The sequence below is a fragment of the Diachasmimorpha longicaudata genome, chromosome 17 (genome assembly GCF_034640455.1).
Source record: "Diachasmimorpha longicaudata isolate KC_UGA_2023 chromosome 17, iyDiaLong2, whole genome shotgun sequence".
Lineage (NCBI taxonomy): Eukaryota > Metazoa > Arthropoda > Insecta > Hymenoptera > Braconidae > Diachasmimorpha > Diachasmimorpha longicaudata.
This window is the reverse complement of record NC_087241.1, coordinates 3784704-3801494: the sequence shown is the minus strand read 5'-3', so window position 1 is coordinate 3801494 and position 16791 is coordinate 3784704. Positions and strand designations below refer to the sequence as shown.

Below are 16791 nucleotides of genomic sequence, written 5' to 3'. Positions count from 1 at the left end.
ATTGGCTCAACTTCGCGAATGGGCGAAGAGAAAAGACGAATTTGACGTTTTTTTTTCGGTACCGTAATGACGATTTGATTTGATCATTTGGGAAATTCATCGTAGAGAAATGTTTAATCCAACTTTTCCAATTTCTGGGGTAATTTACCGAAAATGAATAATTTCCTCTGACGAAATTCCCTGAAACTTCTGTGAAACTATAAGATCATAAAAATATACGAAGAAATATTCTGGAAATTGCAGTGAAAAACTTCAATCCCCGAACGATTGGATTTCGGATGTCATTAATGTTCATTTCCTCAATTTTTCATTCATTATTTCAGAATAAACGTGATTTTCTGATGGAGGTCGGCGACTTTTCCTTCCTTCTTCGAGAGATTGTGCTGTTTCGAGCATGGGGGTCGCAGGGCCGCAGGCGATCGTGGGTGCGGGGTCCATTCCTCGAAGTCATTAAGGCCGGTAAGTAACGACCTGAATTCCAATTCCTCTCTGTTATGCTCTGATTTAAGTATCGAAAATTTTACTGCTTATAATCACGGTTATGCAGTCTCATAATTTGTACAATGCCTGATAGCTTAATTTTCCGTCTCAAATGGAAGTGAAACCATCTGCATTCACCCAACATTCTCGTCTGCTCGAGCAGCATGATGGACATGATGGAAAAAATGACCTCTCTTGCGGGAGTAGTTTTGAAACTGAGAAAAACGAGTGGGAAATTGATTTTATGATGCCACAGTTGATATATTTTTTCCGGAAAATTAGATGTTCTGTCTCAAATTTCCATTTTCCTCTATTTTCAATTCCATTTAATTCACTGTCTAATTTTTAATTGAATTACCTTAAACATTTTAAATACATAAATTCTATTTTCACCTCATAAAATAATAATTATAATTATAATTATATCGTCTATCGATCTAAATCGATTCAAAAATCGTTCATTTTTTTTCCAAACATTTTTCTCGGGAAAAAAGCCCAACTATTCAAAGAAAAAAAAATTGTTCTTCGATTGAAAGACAATCTAATCGTAATCTCAACTAGTGATTCAATCTGCATCACCTAAATCCATTTGCATGTCTCCCCCTCGCTCTCCCCCCCCCGTGCCCCTCCATGAATAATAGATTAACTCCGGCTTATTAGGCGGTCCGGTAGTCCGAGGTCGCCCACCACCGTCAAACATTTAGAACGTTCTAAAATGGCGGGCGCGACGAAGGCCAGCTTGGCTTTTTCATCTATTGCCGTTTCTTTTTTATTCACTTGAATCTACGACCGGTTCACCGGCGAACGATGAGGCGTATGTGCGCACACTACCGGCCCCTCTACATCAGGACCAGATCGCGATCGAGCGGGGCCCAATCGCGATAACCTGAGCGAGGAACCGGTCCACGCGAATCGTTACGTGGGGCGGTAGACAATGGGCTGATTCTAGAGTGCCATTAAAAAAATTTTGACTTCACAAGGATGAGAATCCGCGGAATTCCGATTATTTGACCCAATGACTTCGGGAATTTTCGTAACGCGGGTCGGAAAAGTTGATTATTTATTATAAAATGAGAATAACTATTTTTAATTATATTTTTTATGTTTTTGTTTTATTTTCGGGGACTTTCATTGATTTATTTCACACAGGCACAGTGAAAATCGAGTCATTATTTAAGGGATTAATAATTATTTTCTGGGTTATTCTTGAAAAAAACTATTTTAAAAAATTAAAAAATTCTCTAAATCAATTTATTAATTAAATTTCAATTAATTACGCTTAATACGGCGGAACAATGTCTGCATGGGGATGAAAGAGTTTCATCTCCATCGATTTACCAGCGAATAACAACAAAAAGCCCGTTACGTACCTCATCGATGTAACAGAAAAAAAAAATTCAAAACTTAGATGTGAACGATTACAAAGCTTCCATTCGGAGGGAAAAAAAGGGTGAAAAGGTATTTGAGACCTCTTTACACAGCCCTGTGGATCAGCTTCCTTCGATTCCACCAGTTTTCTGTGTCCCTTCGCTCTTGCGTGTATAACCAACCCCGTTTCCTCTCTTTTTTCCCCTTTTCATTCTTCCTCTTTTTTGATTGTGCACCCGGTGAGGGCTCGTCGAAAGGAAATCTGGCCGGTTTACTACTTTTGATACGTGTGTATGCAAGCATTGAGGGCCTACAGTGTGTGCGTTTGTACGGATAGATCTGCACGTGGAAATTGTTGATACGTATGTACGCGCTCTTTCAGAAAGGCTCAACGAATATAAAGGTGAATGCAGGGACTCCTAGCGTCGTGAGGTAATCGCCCAGCATTGCGAGATGTTTACGTAATTTTCGTTATTTCTATTTTTTGTTTGCCGAGTTTTTTTATGTTGGTTATTATAGATCTCGGCCGTCGGATGAATTTTTTTTTTATTTGTCCTCATTATTTACCCAGACCTCGAGTATTCATCGTAGTGAGGTGGGTCGTGCGGATGGCGATGGGTTGAATGGACACAGCAGAAAAAATGATTAAATAATACTTATAATAATTACAGTAATTAATTGAATAGTCAAGTTTGAGTGGAACTTGAATTTTTTTTTATTATTTGCAGAGCGTCGAAAGTGTTCAGAATATAATTTTCAAGTTGAATTTCTGAATAAAATGACAATTATTTGACATTTGATTATATAATTGCAATATTTTTTATTTTTTATTTTTGTTTGCATCTGTGGATCTGGAGTACAGACAATTTTTTAAATTTTCCTTCCTCCTTTATCAGCAGAAAAAATTAATTAACGAATAGGAAAATTGTTTGCGGCCAAAAATTGGACGTTTATTTGTTAATATTAGGCGCAGAATTTTTTTTTCTGTCCGTTCCATTCAAGCGCCTTCGGATCCATTATTTCGTGAAGCAGCGAAAGGTGGAGCATCCAAAAACTAGTGTATTAGTAATGGCCCCACGGTCTGTTTATTATATTCAGCTGGCGACTAGAAAGGGGGAGCCCATGAGCGATTCCATTGGCCGCCTAAATCATTCGGCCATGTTTAGACCGGCTGGGCCCCTCCTGTTTAGAAGGGCGTGACGTCACACTTGGATCGGGTGTTACGGAAGTCGAGGTTAACGTTGTGGCTGCCTCCAAACACGTTTTTTTTAGACAATAGATAAGTGTTAGAGGGTGCAAATTGGGTTTGAATTTTTTTCCGTTCGGTTTATGACTGTTATTCACAGCAGAATTGTCGGTCTAGTGGTACAATGCTGGAGAGAATTGAAATTTCATGGACAATCGAGCGGCAATTCTCGGGAAAGTGACATTGGGTTTTCATTTCAAGGATTGTTTAGGATTAATTTGTCAGAAAGTCACGGTAAATTCGATTTTAGGGGGGGGGAGGGTTCGACATTTCAAAGAGCGTACGTCATATTTTGTCATTCGAAAGACTTTAGTGGAAGTAAAATATTAATTGGATAATTCATTTTAACTTGAGAGGAACACATGAATTTTTCAGAATAAATTAAGCTGATTCTTTAATTAATTAATAAATAACGCGAGAATATTTTTAGCTGAAACTGGAGAAAATTTAGCGGTTTCATATTTTTCTCTGTGAAATTTCCCATCGAAATTACCTCTCAAATTTCCCCCGATGCGGTATCCGCGTAATTCTTATTTTTATCCCCCGAGATTAACCTCAATCCACAATTTTTAATTATGACAACGGTGTATCATGACCCTGCGTAATGTCAATACTTTATTACACGCGTACCATCGACTTTGCACCTGACGCTGACACCAGCCGTCGGGGCTAATCACGTAGCACCTAATCGCCCAACGATTAGATATTCCGACAACTGGTGGCTGCGTACAATGAGTTGAAGCGAGTGAAACATAAAAGTAGACACCAACGAGATTCACCTCGAGACTCTTTGTGTGAGTTCGAGCGCAATATAAACCACCGCTAACGGACGGATTTTTTGTCTCATTTTCAATCCTCGCTGATTCATTTCCTTTATTCATGGGCTTTTTGTCGGTTCTCTGTATTTTCCCCTGGAATTATCAATCACGGAAAACTATCATTTATTCCTTAACGAGATTTCAATACGTTCCAATTCATAATTAAAATTCAGAACAACTTTTCATTTCACTCAGAGGCCGAAATAGTAAAAAAAAACGCGTAAAAATCACTTTTGGTTTCGCCGGGTAAAATCAGTTTCTGAAATATTTTATGACAATAAAACATTTTGTCCTTTAGTTCAGCAAAAAAATTATTTTCCGCGAACGATCAATGACGTCCTCACGATTCGTAAAATCAATAACAATCGTTAAAATCACAGCAAATGAATCGGCGAGTCTCCAATAAATTCTTCATACCGATTCTATCCGATTCGGAGTACTCGTGAGGCCGATCCGTCTGGCTCGGGAACTCGTCTCCTCAGCGATGCTTTATACGATGAGTTTTTGTCCGGCATCAAACCGGGATCCCGCTGTACACCACACATCACATGCCCGACACGCATCCCAGTGAGTTCCATAGCCCGAGGATCGCCGGCGCCAGTGTCTCGTCCCAAATAATTTTCCAAGCTGCTCTTTTCCATTTTTTCATTTGTCTAACAAAAAGACGCGAATCGCGGAACACGATGAGGGGTTGGGGGGGGGGGGAGGGCATTTGAGGCCCGATCCACCAAGAAAACGCCTCGGGGATCGCGAGTTTTTCGTCCGCAACTGGAGAGCTTGAATTCTTCCTCCCCTTTCCTCCTCCTCCCTGGTTGATCCTCCCCTGGCCACTTTGTACATCGCGAATCGTGGCTGCATGCGGTATAGAATCGTCCAACCCGGTCATTCCAACTGGCCAAACTGGTTTTTCGCGGTCGTTTCTGATGCTCGTAGAATTTGATAGATTTCTACTTTATCCCGATCAATATTCCAGTTTTTTTTTGCATTCACTGGCACTCACTCTGGATCCAGTAAGCAACTACTATTACCTGTTACATGCTGGGCAGGTGCATCAAGACACTGAAAATAATGTATCAGTGGAGCTCAACTGATTTTCACACGTTCGACCTCGCGCGGATGGAAAATTCATATCAAAATGTATGGAACGAACGATAAATCGAACAACGACTGAACTCGCTTAGGAAATCAAGTTCATCCCCCAATAATTTATTCCCAGGGTTAAAAGGAAAATAGGTAGTGAGGGAAGCCACCGGGGATGCGAGAAAAATCTTTATCACGTTAATTACCTGGAGCAGAAAATTATCCAAAAATTTAAATCCCCTGGAATCGTCTAAAATCATTTTGAATATTGAAAATTATTAAAAAATCGGTCAATCGCTTTATCCTCTCGGCGAAAAAAATGGCGTTTTCATTCAAAATAACAATTCCCTCCTCATTCCGGAGATTGATGAGGGAAAAAAATAAAGAATGCATTTCTGTGGAAAAAAAAAATATAAATGTGAATAGACTGAGGAGTATAAGCACATGCATCTTCGGGCGCATGCGGATTTTAATTGAAATGTCCTGTAACGCTTCTATCAGGCAGAAGGAAAGGCCGTTGAAGTTCATCAGTCATTCTGTGGATATATGCAGCAGTCATCGTCGGATGTACAACCCTACGGTTCGTGAAATGACGTTCACGTCCGTGCCCGGGGACTATAGTTGGTTGAGTTGGGATTAGAGGAAAGATGGCGGGGTGGGTGGTCGGGGAGGGATGGGAGGGTTGTGTATGTTCGAAGAGAAAGAGTATTCCGCGATACAGCGGCAGTGGCGCGTGGGGTAGGTCTAGATTGCTCAACGATACAAAGGGTGGACATGGAAACCCCTTGGGCACCCTTCCTCCATTACTGTTCGTCCGTAGCACTCGCGGTAGATGCGGAAATACTGGAGATGCACATGATCGTCCCGTACAAATGTGGATGAATGTAAGGGGTGAGTGTGCCGATGGGGTGTATCGAGAGGAACGCATGAAATTGTCTGCGGAAAAGCCGGAGGGGGTGCACAAGGAAATATCAAAAGTTGTGGGGATCATCGGACGGACGAAATTCTCAAATGATTTTTCAGGGGCGGGTCTTGCTGTGGAAAAATAATATTCGAGATTTATCGAACGATAAATCGTTTACTTTGAATTATTTAAAAAATTAATTTCGAGTTTTTTTGTTTGAAAAAATTAGGAACTCTTGATTGTTTAGAGGAATTATTTCTTTTTTCAATCTAAAAAATATTAAAATCGTCGATTATTGAACGCGTGAAATTGTTTCTTGTCGCACTCGTCTCAATATTAACGTTAAAATAAAATGCATCGAAGGGATGACGCAAATTTCTGATGTTTTCACCGTTCAAATGAAACTGAAAAACTTGAACAGAGATAAAGCGATTGGATTTCCATTGAATTGCGTGATTTTTAACGGAGGACACACCATCAGTTACGTTTTAAGTGTTGGCTCAGCGATAACGCGAGTTCTTTTCTCTCAAGTTTTTCATCAAATGCCGGGGGTGGGGGGGAAAAAATGTGAAAAAGATTAATTTTGTTGAAAAACACGCGCTTCGTTATCTTTAGGCGAATGAGGAGGGCCTCGACGTGGCAATAGAAACGACGTTACATGCGCCTCACTCCTCGACACTCTCGTGATAATTTCTTATCAAAATAATTGCATTATCTCGTGAAACTCTTCATGGACGAGTTCGCGAAAATTTTGTATTGCATCGTCCGAGAATATTCGATAGGAAAATATTGGAAATATTTTTCCGCGCGTGGTATACAATGAAATTGAACGACTTCGTGGAGGAAGTCATGAGTCCCTTCAATTGTACCTTAACAAAATATTGATGAAATTGAATAACATAAATATCTTAATAGATAAAAAAATTTATTCTCGATTTTTCCTAATTTTAAAAATCCTTTTTCCAAATAATTCAAATAAAAGTATAAAAAAAATCAAAATTGCAACAGCATTGACATTAACAAAAGCTATAAGATTTTCCCCGAAAAATAATTTTTGTCTCAAATTGCCATTAACAAAGGCATGACGTAATTAATGAAAAGTTCGTAGCACTTAGCGAACCCTGGCCTTGGACGTTAACGACAGTCGTTGATTGTGAGTCGTGTCTTATCGTATTTCCACAAATACAACGAATAAGCGCGTCAATTCATGAATTTCAGTTTTTCAAAATTTTATTTATTCACTTTTTCAGTTTAACTTACACGGAAGAGACAACTACAGGGTTATATCCTTGAAGAAAATTTTTCATTAATCTCTGAGCTGTGAAGTGTGTGAAACTAACTCATTGAGATACCACAAACGAACGCGGTAATGTCGATACGAGATAGGAAATAACGATAAGCTGGTTAAACCAATTATTTTCACTGGGCTACGAATGAAAATAATTAACAATTGATTTTTAACTTCGTTATGTATGCAAACGGTCATCGACAATTACGGAGACATTGACCCGAATCAACTGATGAACCATAGTTATATGTAAATAATTAACTGTCGATGTTTTCTCGGGGAGATATTCGATAAATCATCTGCGAGTGCGTCTTCGAAAATGTTCTCGCTCACAATTGATCGCATATTATCACAGCACCACAGTTCCCCCCTCCCACCGCTTTTTTTTGGGAGCTTTTCCCAGCGCTAACGATCGTCTACAAGATGTCTGTGAATTTAGGACATTCGTTAGCAATAATTTCCTCTAATTATTCATCAGAAATTACCGATGTTAGGAAAACTCTAGTTCGAGGGCGCCATCGGAAGTAAATCCGCCGCGGCCTTCGATTCGCTGATTTCAGCAGAAATTACCAGTCAAATTTCCGACAAGTTTCCATGAACTCAGTATATCCCCCTCCATAAAAACACAGGACACGTTTTTCCGTACGCGAAACACACACAAGAAAAGAATTCTGATAATTTTCAGAATTTAATTAACGGTGAAGGAACGGAAGAAAGAGAAGCCATAAAGGAAAAAGCGATCGATTGCGTGTGCAAAAGCTTTTTTTTCTTCTCTTCATCATTTTCTATTTTTCTTTTTTTGTAATTTTATTCCGGCCGAGCTGGGTGGAAAAATCGAGGGGACCCGGTCTGACCCGGGGTTGTTCTTTTGCGCATGTACCGGCTTCTTATTTTTCCCTTATCTGAATATAATATTAATTGAGCTCCGAGGCGAAAAGAGGAACAGAGATGAGGTACGAACAAACGAGTTGGGAAAGAGTGAGAAAGATGAGACGGTGGGGTATTAAAAAAAAAAAAAGTGGGCGCAGCACTATCGACTCCGCGTCGTTGCGCTATACGTTGCAAGCATACGCTCTTTTCCCATCTCAACCCAGTGATCTCCGTCTCTCTCACATCATCCTCTGCCTGTATATTGGTTCTTATTTGAAGAGGGATTGGAGATTTTTGCACTGAAACCCCCGAAGGCCCGATAGACTATGATTTTTCTCTTGAATTTCGATGAGGTTATTTACTGTGCGAACGCTTCACTCGCGCGACGAGGATGAAAGAGGAGGAAGGAGTGCCAGCCGATGGCTGAAACTTCTTGTTAAACTTTTCCGATGACCCGACGGATGGCTTTGGCTATGACCCGCATGCCAGATATTTCAGGCGTTTTAGTCATAAACATTTAATGGGAATTAACGAATTTTAAAGAGTGGGAGGGATCAGGCAGGTCGTGAATTTTACTTGACATCCAGCATTTTTCGGTCACGAACCAGATAATTCTCAGATTTTGCAAGAATCGGGGTAATGTTCACGCACGAGAAAAATCTACATAATTTTTTATGTGTGAATTCGATGGAAAATTTACTGCATTTTAATTCCAAGAAAATAATTCTCAAGTTATTTCCCCGGAAAAATATTTTTTTTATTGAATAATTAGAAGTTAATTTTACTTTTCTTTACCACAACAAAAACCCTAAAAATTTTGTATTAACGTGTGATTCTCAAAAATTTTTTTTTACTGAAAATTACCGGAGTTATTTCCTCTGTCCGCAAAAGGTGTCATCTTTTTTCTCCCCCTATTCACCACTGCATTAACAATTAGACTGCAATGTGCGTGATTCAGCATCCATGTACCTCTCGGTAAATTAATTTTTCCCTTTTTCTACCGCATGGTAGATGGCAACAGTCCTAATCGCGATATCGAATATCTGCAAATGAGGAATGGCTGAAAGACGGGAGGAGATCGGGGGGGATAAAAAAAAATGTGAAAAAGGCTTGTGGAACGCTCACTCAAATGGGTACTCGCCAGAATGCCGCCCTGTACCTCAAGAAAACCCACACACGGGTATCGCATACACATGTGCTGCAACTGCACATGCACTCTCGGTGAACACTGTACGAAATACATTGGCGGTGGCACACCGAGCGCCAGATGGTGTACGCACACAAAAATAAACTCAAGTCGTAGTGGCAAAAATTACGTCTGTAGGTACGTAACAACCGAGTAAAGTGCCCCGGAAATATATAAAGCCCTACAGTAAACCTCATGCATTAACAATCGTTTCGCGTCACGGGGTAAAAAATTTTACCATTTTTCATGGGATATTATTAATTCAGATGAAGGACTTTAACAATTTCGAGTCTCAGAATTTTATCCGTTCATTCATTTTTATTTTTCATTCATCACCGAAGAACTTCCATGTCATACCATATGTTTATCAATTTTCCTATGCGACCATTCAATACACCCCCTACATCGGCCGCCAACATCGTCCCAGACCTCGTATTATCATATGTTCCATCACAACATGTGAGAGAGTCCATTTTCTCTTCTGCTAACTCAAAAAAAATCTCCAAAATCAAATACTCCCGACAAATATAATTTTTTTCCCGCGATAAAAATCCATAACAACTTTTTCCAAATAATGTCCCCCATAATAATTTTTTCCGTAATAAAAATTGATAAATTTCGGATCAATCGACTGTAATTATTCTCCCAATGAAAATAGCGATGTCCCAGTGAATGGCAATGTGAATGAGTGTAGGACGAAAGTAAGAGGTGCAGCGGTAGCTCGAGCGCCATCAGCTAGCGCTAGTCATACGAAAAATCTCCCAACTCCTCGGACCCTCAACTCCCATAACTTCACTGGATACACAATCGATTCTCGGAACGCAAAGACTCCCCGGTCTCCGGTGAGAAGTAAGAGGATCATTAGTTAACGATTTGAAAATATGCGGCGATTCTGCTCGAGGCCTGCATATAATACCCAATGACTGTCGATCGTGCACACCTATAGCGCAGTGGGGACAGGGTCGAATGGATAAATCGATAGAAAGATATGCGGGTCGGGTGGGGGTGATGTAAAAATTACAGTGGGATTCGAAGAAAAAAATAAATAACAGTGGAAGAGAGATATTAGATGAGAAAAAATTGTTAAATCATTTTGTCCCACTCGTATCGACTATTTATCTCGTTGCTCGCTCACATGAAGGGGCTCTCCCACGATCGGTTCATGGTCCTTTCGGTTGGGTCTCCGTCATCGCCAGGATAGAGGGGACCTGGGCCACATAGGGGCACGTTGTCGATTGACTATTTGCACGTACACAAGTGCAAGCCCTTACGCTAGATTGGCCTGCCGGCTTTGGCCTTGTGGCGTGAAAGGCACACGGAAACAGTGCCGTCCATCTTGTTACGTAAAACAACCGCGTTTTCATGAGATCCTGCCTCTAACTGTACTGCTCACAAACACGTTTTTTTTTTCATTATTTATTATTTATGTGGCATTGCACTTTTATTCTTTGAGGCTTTTATAATTTCCTCAATTACGAGCGGTTCAGGATTTTTTTTTTATTTTGCGGAGGGTTTGGGAGAGGATGAGAAAAGGGATAAACAGAAATGAAATTAATATTTTTGAAGATCCTTCGAAGCCAGTGCAATTTTAATTAAATTTTTCACTTATTTATTCTCTAATTACGTGAATTTCAATTTTAAATTCAGTGTAGGAATTCTAATCGATTGTTAACCATTGATTTTTCCATCAAATCGCAATTTTTCAATGACGAATCTTTTTTTTTATCATCAACCGGTTTTTTTTATCATTTATCATTTATGTGGCATTGCACTTTTATCCTTTAATGCTTTTATAATTATCCGCTGTTTGTTTACAATTCATGCATGTGTCAACGTGTCACCCCGCGTTTGGTTTACACGGATGTGCATTTACGACTGTTGAAATGACGATGATTATGCACCCAACATCCGGTCGGAATATTCGCAAAAAAAATTGGAACTCATTTTTGTATTATTTCGTGGCAACAGGAAAACCAGAACCAAATACTTTATAATGATCCCTCATTAGTCCTTCTGTTGAAGAGCTGAAAAATTCGGGGAAAAGTTGCATTCGACTTATTGATTCCTAGTGAGTCAGGTATTAACTGATTATTCAGGGATTTGTGGGAGTGAGGCGGGTGGGGCTTTGATGCAATTCCGTGATTATATCTTTTTCGGATATTTTCCTTATTGCCACGTAGGTGCAATAGCCTCTTGCGAAAGTTGGCTGGTGTGGCCTGAAAAAATAAAGCCCGGGCGATAGTACGTGTGGGTTATTCTTTGATAAAACTTGGTTTTTATCGTGTTTACACATAATGATAAGCGATGCGAAAAAATGAGGTTGTAATTGCAAAACTCGTGGATAGGTGCAATATTTTGAGAATGATATAGAGACAGAGGGTTTGAAAATGCCTTATGATTTATTAGCTTCACGGGGCAGTCCATACATTACCTCCCATACTTATCCTCATTACTAATTAATTGCAAGTGATTGGAGGGACCCAATTAACATTATTTCAAGTACTAATGTTTTTTTTGGAAGAAGTCCCAGTTTCGGGAGCGAAGTGACGTTTGAATTCTGCGTAAAAAACAATTTGTTTGATCCGATTTGATCGGCTGGACGATAAATTGATTTTCTCAATCGATTTATGACAATAATCGATGCCCGTGGGCTACGTAGTAATTTTTTCTCTTCAGGAGATTTCGATTGATTCCATCCATTCATCCGCCATTTCCTTTTAGCCCTGAAAAAAATCGAATTTGCGACGTAAATTGGGTCATTCAAGCCGGCAGTTGAAACAGACCAATTAATCGTGAAAATGAGTGGGAGAGGACTGCATGTTTGACTTCTTTTCAGCAGTTGGTCGTTTCGGTTTAATTGATCGGAATCGTAAAGAGACAGAGAGAGAGTTGGAATCAGTTGTACGTACATCATCTTCTCTCGGTTTAACGTGCGATATTCATTGACGGAGAAAAGAGAACTCATGTCACATACGACGGTTCAACGACCTCCGGACGTAGTTTGATTTGACGAAAGAGTGAACGGAGGGAAGGAGAATACAAAGGGGAATAAAAAAAAAATAAATAAATAACCCAATGACGCACAAATACTCCCAGCGGGCCAAGGCGAAATAACAAAAATTTATTGGACAAACAATTTCGGGATTCAATCGGACATATATATATTCAGTGGGTGGTGATATCGGTGCGTGCCGTCGCTTCGTTTCGGTCAGTTTGTTCAGCTCGAGAATTCCAACACCTGGAATACACAAAAATGTATTACACTTTTCGTTGTTATTTCATCACCATTATTGTTGATTCAGCGAAACAATAATTGACGAAATTTTCATGAAAATATATTGTTGTAGTTAACGATGGATAATGAAGAGGGTGGGGTGATGGGTTAATGAAAAAATTGTTGGAATGATCTGTAAAAAATATTACCAACTCCGTAATATCATCGCAGCCCTCATCTTCGGATTTAGCAGCCCTTACGAGGCTCTTACACAACAATCCCAGGGATCAAACGCAATCATCACCAGTTCCCATCGCCATTAACCGATTCGGAATTTTATATTACAGAGCGATAAATTCAAACCATTAATTTCCTATCAGTCTCAGGGGCGAACGAACTGTCCGTGCGGTTATTCACGGATTGCACTTCAAGGCTGCGTCGTTCGTCGGTCCGAATCGAAACGCGTCCGCCTCGAAATCCGGAGCACTCGCAATGTCATTGAGTCCAGCATACGATGTATATCTGTAGACTACACCTCATGCTTCAATGTTTTTTTTTTGGTTTTTTATTACAAACGAGATTTCAACGTGTAATTCCCTTCGTTCCTCGTAACAGGGGTATTTTATTGGCCCTAAAAAAAATGTGCGGGCCTCACTGGCAGTTTTTCAGGGTGCGAGCGTGAGCTACATAATCCTTCGGTTGGTCCTAAAATGTTTCAGATTCGCTGGGGCCGCGCTGGGGGTTCTCGCTATCGTAACAATGATAGGGTATCTTGAGCTTTACCAGATTTCAATCCACTAAACGGTCATAATGAACGAGTTAGCTGGTGAATTAGCCTTTTAGTGCTTTCACACGGCTTTCGTGATGTTCGCAACGGCAGTCGGAAAGTTTGCGAATAACGGACCATTCATTATAATTGACCCAAAATTACCTTGAATGGGATGGAAAGCTCGTTTTTTTATTGACTCCATTAAATATTAATGTCTTAATTTTGTGGAACATGGGCTATCAGAAGTTACGTTGAAATCATTGGTTCATTGCAGGGAGTTAAGGGCGAACGAAATCCCTGTCGGTTTGAATTTTTCATTTTTCGCGGTTTTATTTATAAAACAACTTTATTGGCTCACAATCGCAGCGATCGAGACGCGGTTATCAGTCGAGAAATTGATCGGTATTCTATATTACAGTTTTTGCATTTTTAACAGAGAAAATATTTTTATCCTATGAAAACATTTTGAGTCTTCATTTTCAGTTGTAGAGAATGTCGATAAATTTTAAATGTGAATTAAACGCGTTCAATAATGGAAACTCGTTCAATCGGGAGTGGAGAATAGTCACTCCTGTTCGTGTATTCTTACAGACAGAAATATAGACGGGGTGAATAGACTACAGTTCGATTCTTGTCGATGGGAGCAGAAAATATCGAGAATTCCGAGAATTGAAGGGATTGAAATATCGTCACCGATAATGATCGGATAGGAATATACAGCCAATAATGAGAATAGCTGACAGTCGACTGAAATATGTTATCAAAATTGATAATTTGGAATCTGAAAAATCGCATTAAATTTCAAGTGATTTAAAATCGAAGAAATTGCTGCAGAATTAATTTCTCGAGGTGTCATAGGATTTATTTCTGCGTCTTGAGTGAAAAAAATAATTGTTACTTATGTTTAAATTCGAAAAGTGGTGACATTTCATTCCCTTCATTCATTGGACTCGAATAATGTCTTTTCATTTGAAATGAGATCAATTACTTCCTAAAATTTCTCGGATTTATCTCGGGAATGCGCCAAAATAGAGTTCTTCATATTTTATCATCATCATCGTGTCCTTTTTCCCTCATCCTGGGCTATCAATATCTTCTATCGAACATCACTCTACTCATTTTCGCTCCAATATCGTCCGAAGAAGATCGTAATAATGTGGGAGAGGTACCTGAACTCTTCCAATTTGCTGTACCAAGAAAATCATAATTTTACACACTACAGATTTTGATGGCGGACTGTTTTGCAATTACTCGAGGAGTTGCACTTTTTCTAGATCAAAATGGAGTTTTCCACTTCAACCGGTCAGAAAGCAATTTAAATTTAAATTGGGTAGACGGAATTCCATGGCCTTCGAAATAACGTTCAGGATGAAAAATACAACAATTATTAAATAACTTTTTTATTAATTATCTCCTCCAATAATTTACCCTATCGTACTTATTCTTATCATTTTTATGGAATTCATAGAGTGCATGCATAGTTCAGATTTTTGACGAACGAAAAAATGAAGAGTTCTACTGAAGCATTAGCGAATGTGAAGAGTATAATAAGAGAGAGAGAGAGGATGGATTTAAAATTGAATAGATGAATCGATGGAATGCAATGAGATGCATTTAAAATGCGAGCAGGGGAGGGGCACAAAAATTTTCGTCGATATTAAAAAGCTCGACGTCAGCCCCGATGATGGAATATGAGCTTTCGTGATAGTAATTCCATATTATTTTATATAAATTATAATTATGCAACGAGAGATACATTTTAGACAATTTTTTACTCCTCTAATTTTGTAATTTATGAGTCTAATCCAGTGACTCACTCTTTCCATCGAGTTCTCAATTTCTGCTGAGGTAACGAAAAGCTCAGCGATCGTGCTTTCAATTTCTAACGTTCTGGAATCGCACGTAGTCAGATTTAATGTAAAGAAATGGCGAAAACTTCGTTGAATTCCACCGAATGCGATGATTTTTCGATAAACCATTAAATCGACCACTATAAATCCCAATGGACAACGACTCCACGTCACGCCCATAAATGGCGGTAACCTCGATGAAGGTCGAAGGGGGGGACCGAGCAGACACCACAGCACGAAGGCGAAATAATCCTGGGAGAACCGAAAATAAAACCCGCAGGAAATCCGAGGCCATTCCCTTAGCCAAACCTGCACGAAGGTCGGGGGCGGGCCAGAGACCGACACTTGGTGAGGAGTCTCTCGTGCATTCGGTAGACATTGTCCGACCTCGAACGCGGCTCAAGGACCACGGTCAACATTTCATGGTATATATTTTTTTTATTCTTTCATTTTTGTTTGCCCAGTTTTTTGTGGACGTTCAGCCTCGCTGCACTCTTTATACTGCAGTACCAATGAAAAAGGTTTGTCCCTTTGTGCGCGTTCTCTCTGGCACTTGGGATAAACTTGGGGAGACAATTAATTTTATGCCTCGATAAGAAGAAATTTGGTTAGGAATTGTTAATATTTTATGCATTAATATTATTGTCGTCGTGTGAGGCGGCTGATTCGTGCGAAACTGGTGCGAAGGGAGTGGTAGAGAGAATGGCCAACTGCTGCGCCACCTTGCGAGGGCGTCCCTGTACTTAGTTCTGACCGCGGTCTCCCGAATTCCCTCGACAAACGAATCCGTAGGGCCTAAAATAATAGTCAATTAGAGATCAATTGCGGTCCTATTGCGGTGATATGCCACATCCAATTGATGAGAAACTTCTCACGTTGCAAATTTATTACTCGCATCGACCTTCAACATCTCGAAGCGAAGTGGAGATCGTGATAAGTCGCATTGTGCCAATCACCATTGTCACAGTTTTTAAAGACCTCTCACATATTGTAGGCGCTATCTCAATCCTCGCTAAGTTGCACGAATCCCGTTTTCATTTATCACTCGCGAAAAACAAAAGCAGCTGCATAAACCACAATTTTCCCCCGGTTATATTCCTCAAACTTTATTTTTGGTAAGTCATTGTTACCACTGGTGATATAAATCCACACGACAAAAAGCGCATTGTGTGCATCGAATTAGTGCCTCAGTTGCCCAAAGGTTATCTCCACTTACTTGTGTAACTTTTCGTTCACACACAAAAGCCGACTAAAACATTACAAGTTCCATGTGTATGTGTGGAACGCACGTGCCCACGGATTAACGCATACCGGGCGTTATGCATGCATATATGCAAGTGTATAAGTACTGGAGAGTGGGCGAGACAATGCCGAACCCAGAAAGCGAAAGAAGAGAAAACGAGTATTGAATAACTTTTCACAAGTTACACAGAATATATATAACCTACATGACGTCCGAGTAAAGTTGATCATAATAGCTACTGAAATATGAAAATCAACTCCACTATTTTGTCACAAACTTTGGTTTGTCGATCTTGGACTAGAGCTGGTGAGTCACAGTCACCTGTAAAAGTCGATTACTCCGGGGAGAGAAAAATTCTTTGAACATTACGTGAATGTTCCGTAATCTGTCAGTCAAAATAGTGGAAAAATGACGGAACAGTTGCGCCATTTTTTCACTTAACGTTTCCGTAAATTTTCCGAATATTGTGTGAGTG

At 39.8% G+C, this 16791-nt stretch overlaps 1 protein-coding gene and 1 long non-coding RNA gene across 4 annotated transcripts in view; one reads left to right on the top strand and one right to left on the bottom strand.

Annotated features, from left to right (window-relative positions):
• The window catches only part of LOC135170491 (uncharacterized), a 67168-nt gene that overhangs the window by 13634 nt on the left and 36743 nt on the right, over nucleotides 1-16791 (top strand). For all 3 annotated transcript variants that reach the window (XM_064136345.1, XM_064136347.1, XM_064136346.1), the window contains one exon: nucleotides 324-459. In XM_064136345.1, the coding sequence (XP_063992415.1) occupies nucleotides 324-459 (136 nt within the window). The remainder of the gene's footprint in view (nucleotides 1-323; nucleotides 460-16791) is intronic.
• LOC135170492 (uncharacterized) lies at nucleotides 12062-16405 on the bottom strand. Its single transcript, XR_010300385.1, has 3 exons — nucleotides 15949-16405; nucleotides 15041-15868; nucleotides 12062-12478 (listed from the first exon to the last, which is right to left on the bottom strand). It is a non-coding gene; the product is annotated as an uncharacterized LOC135170492 (long non-coding RNA).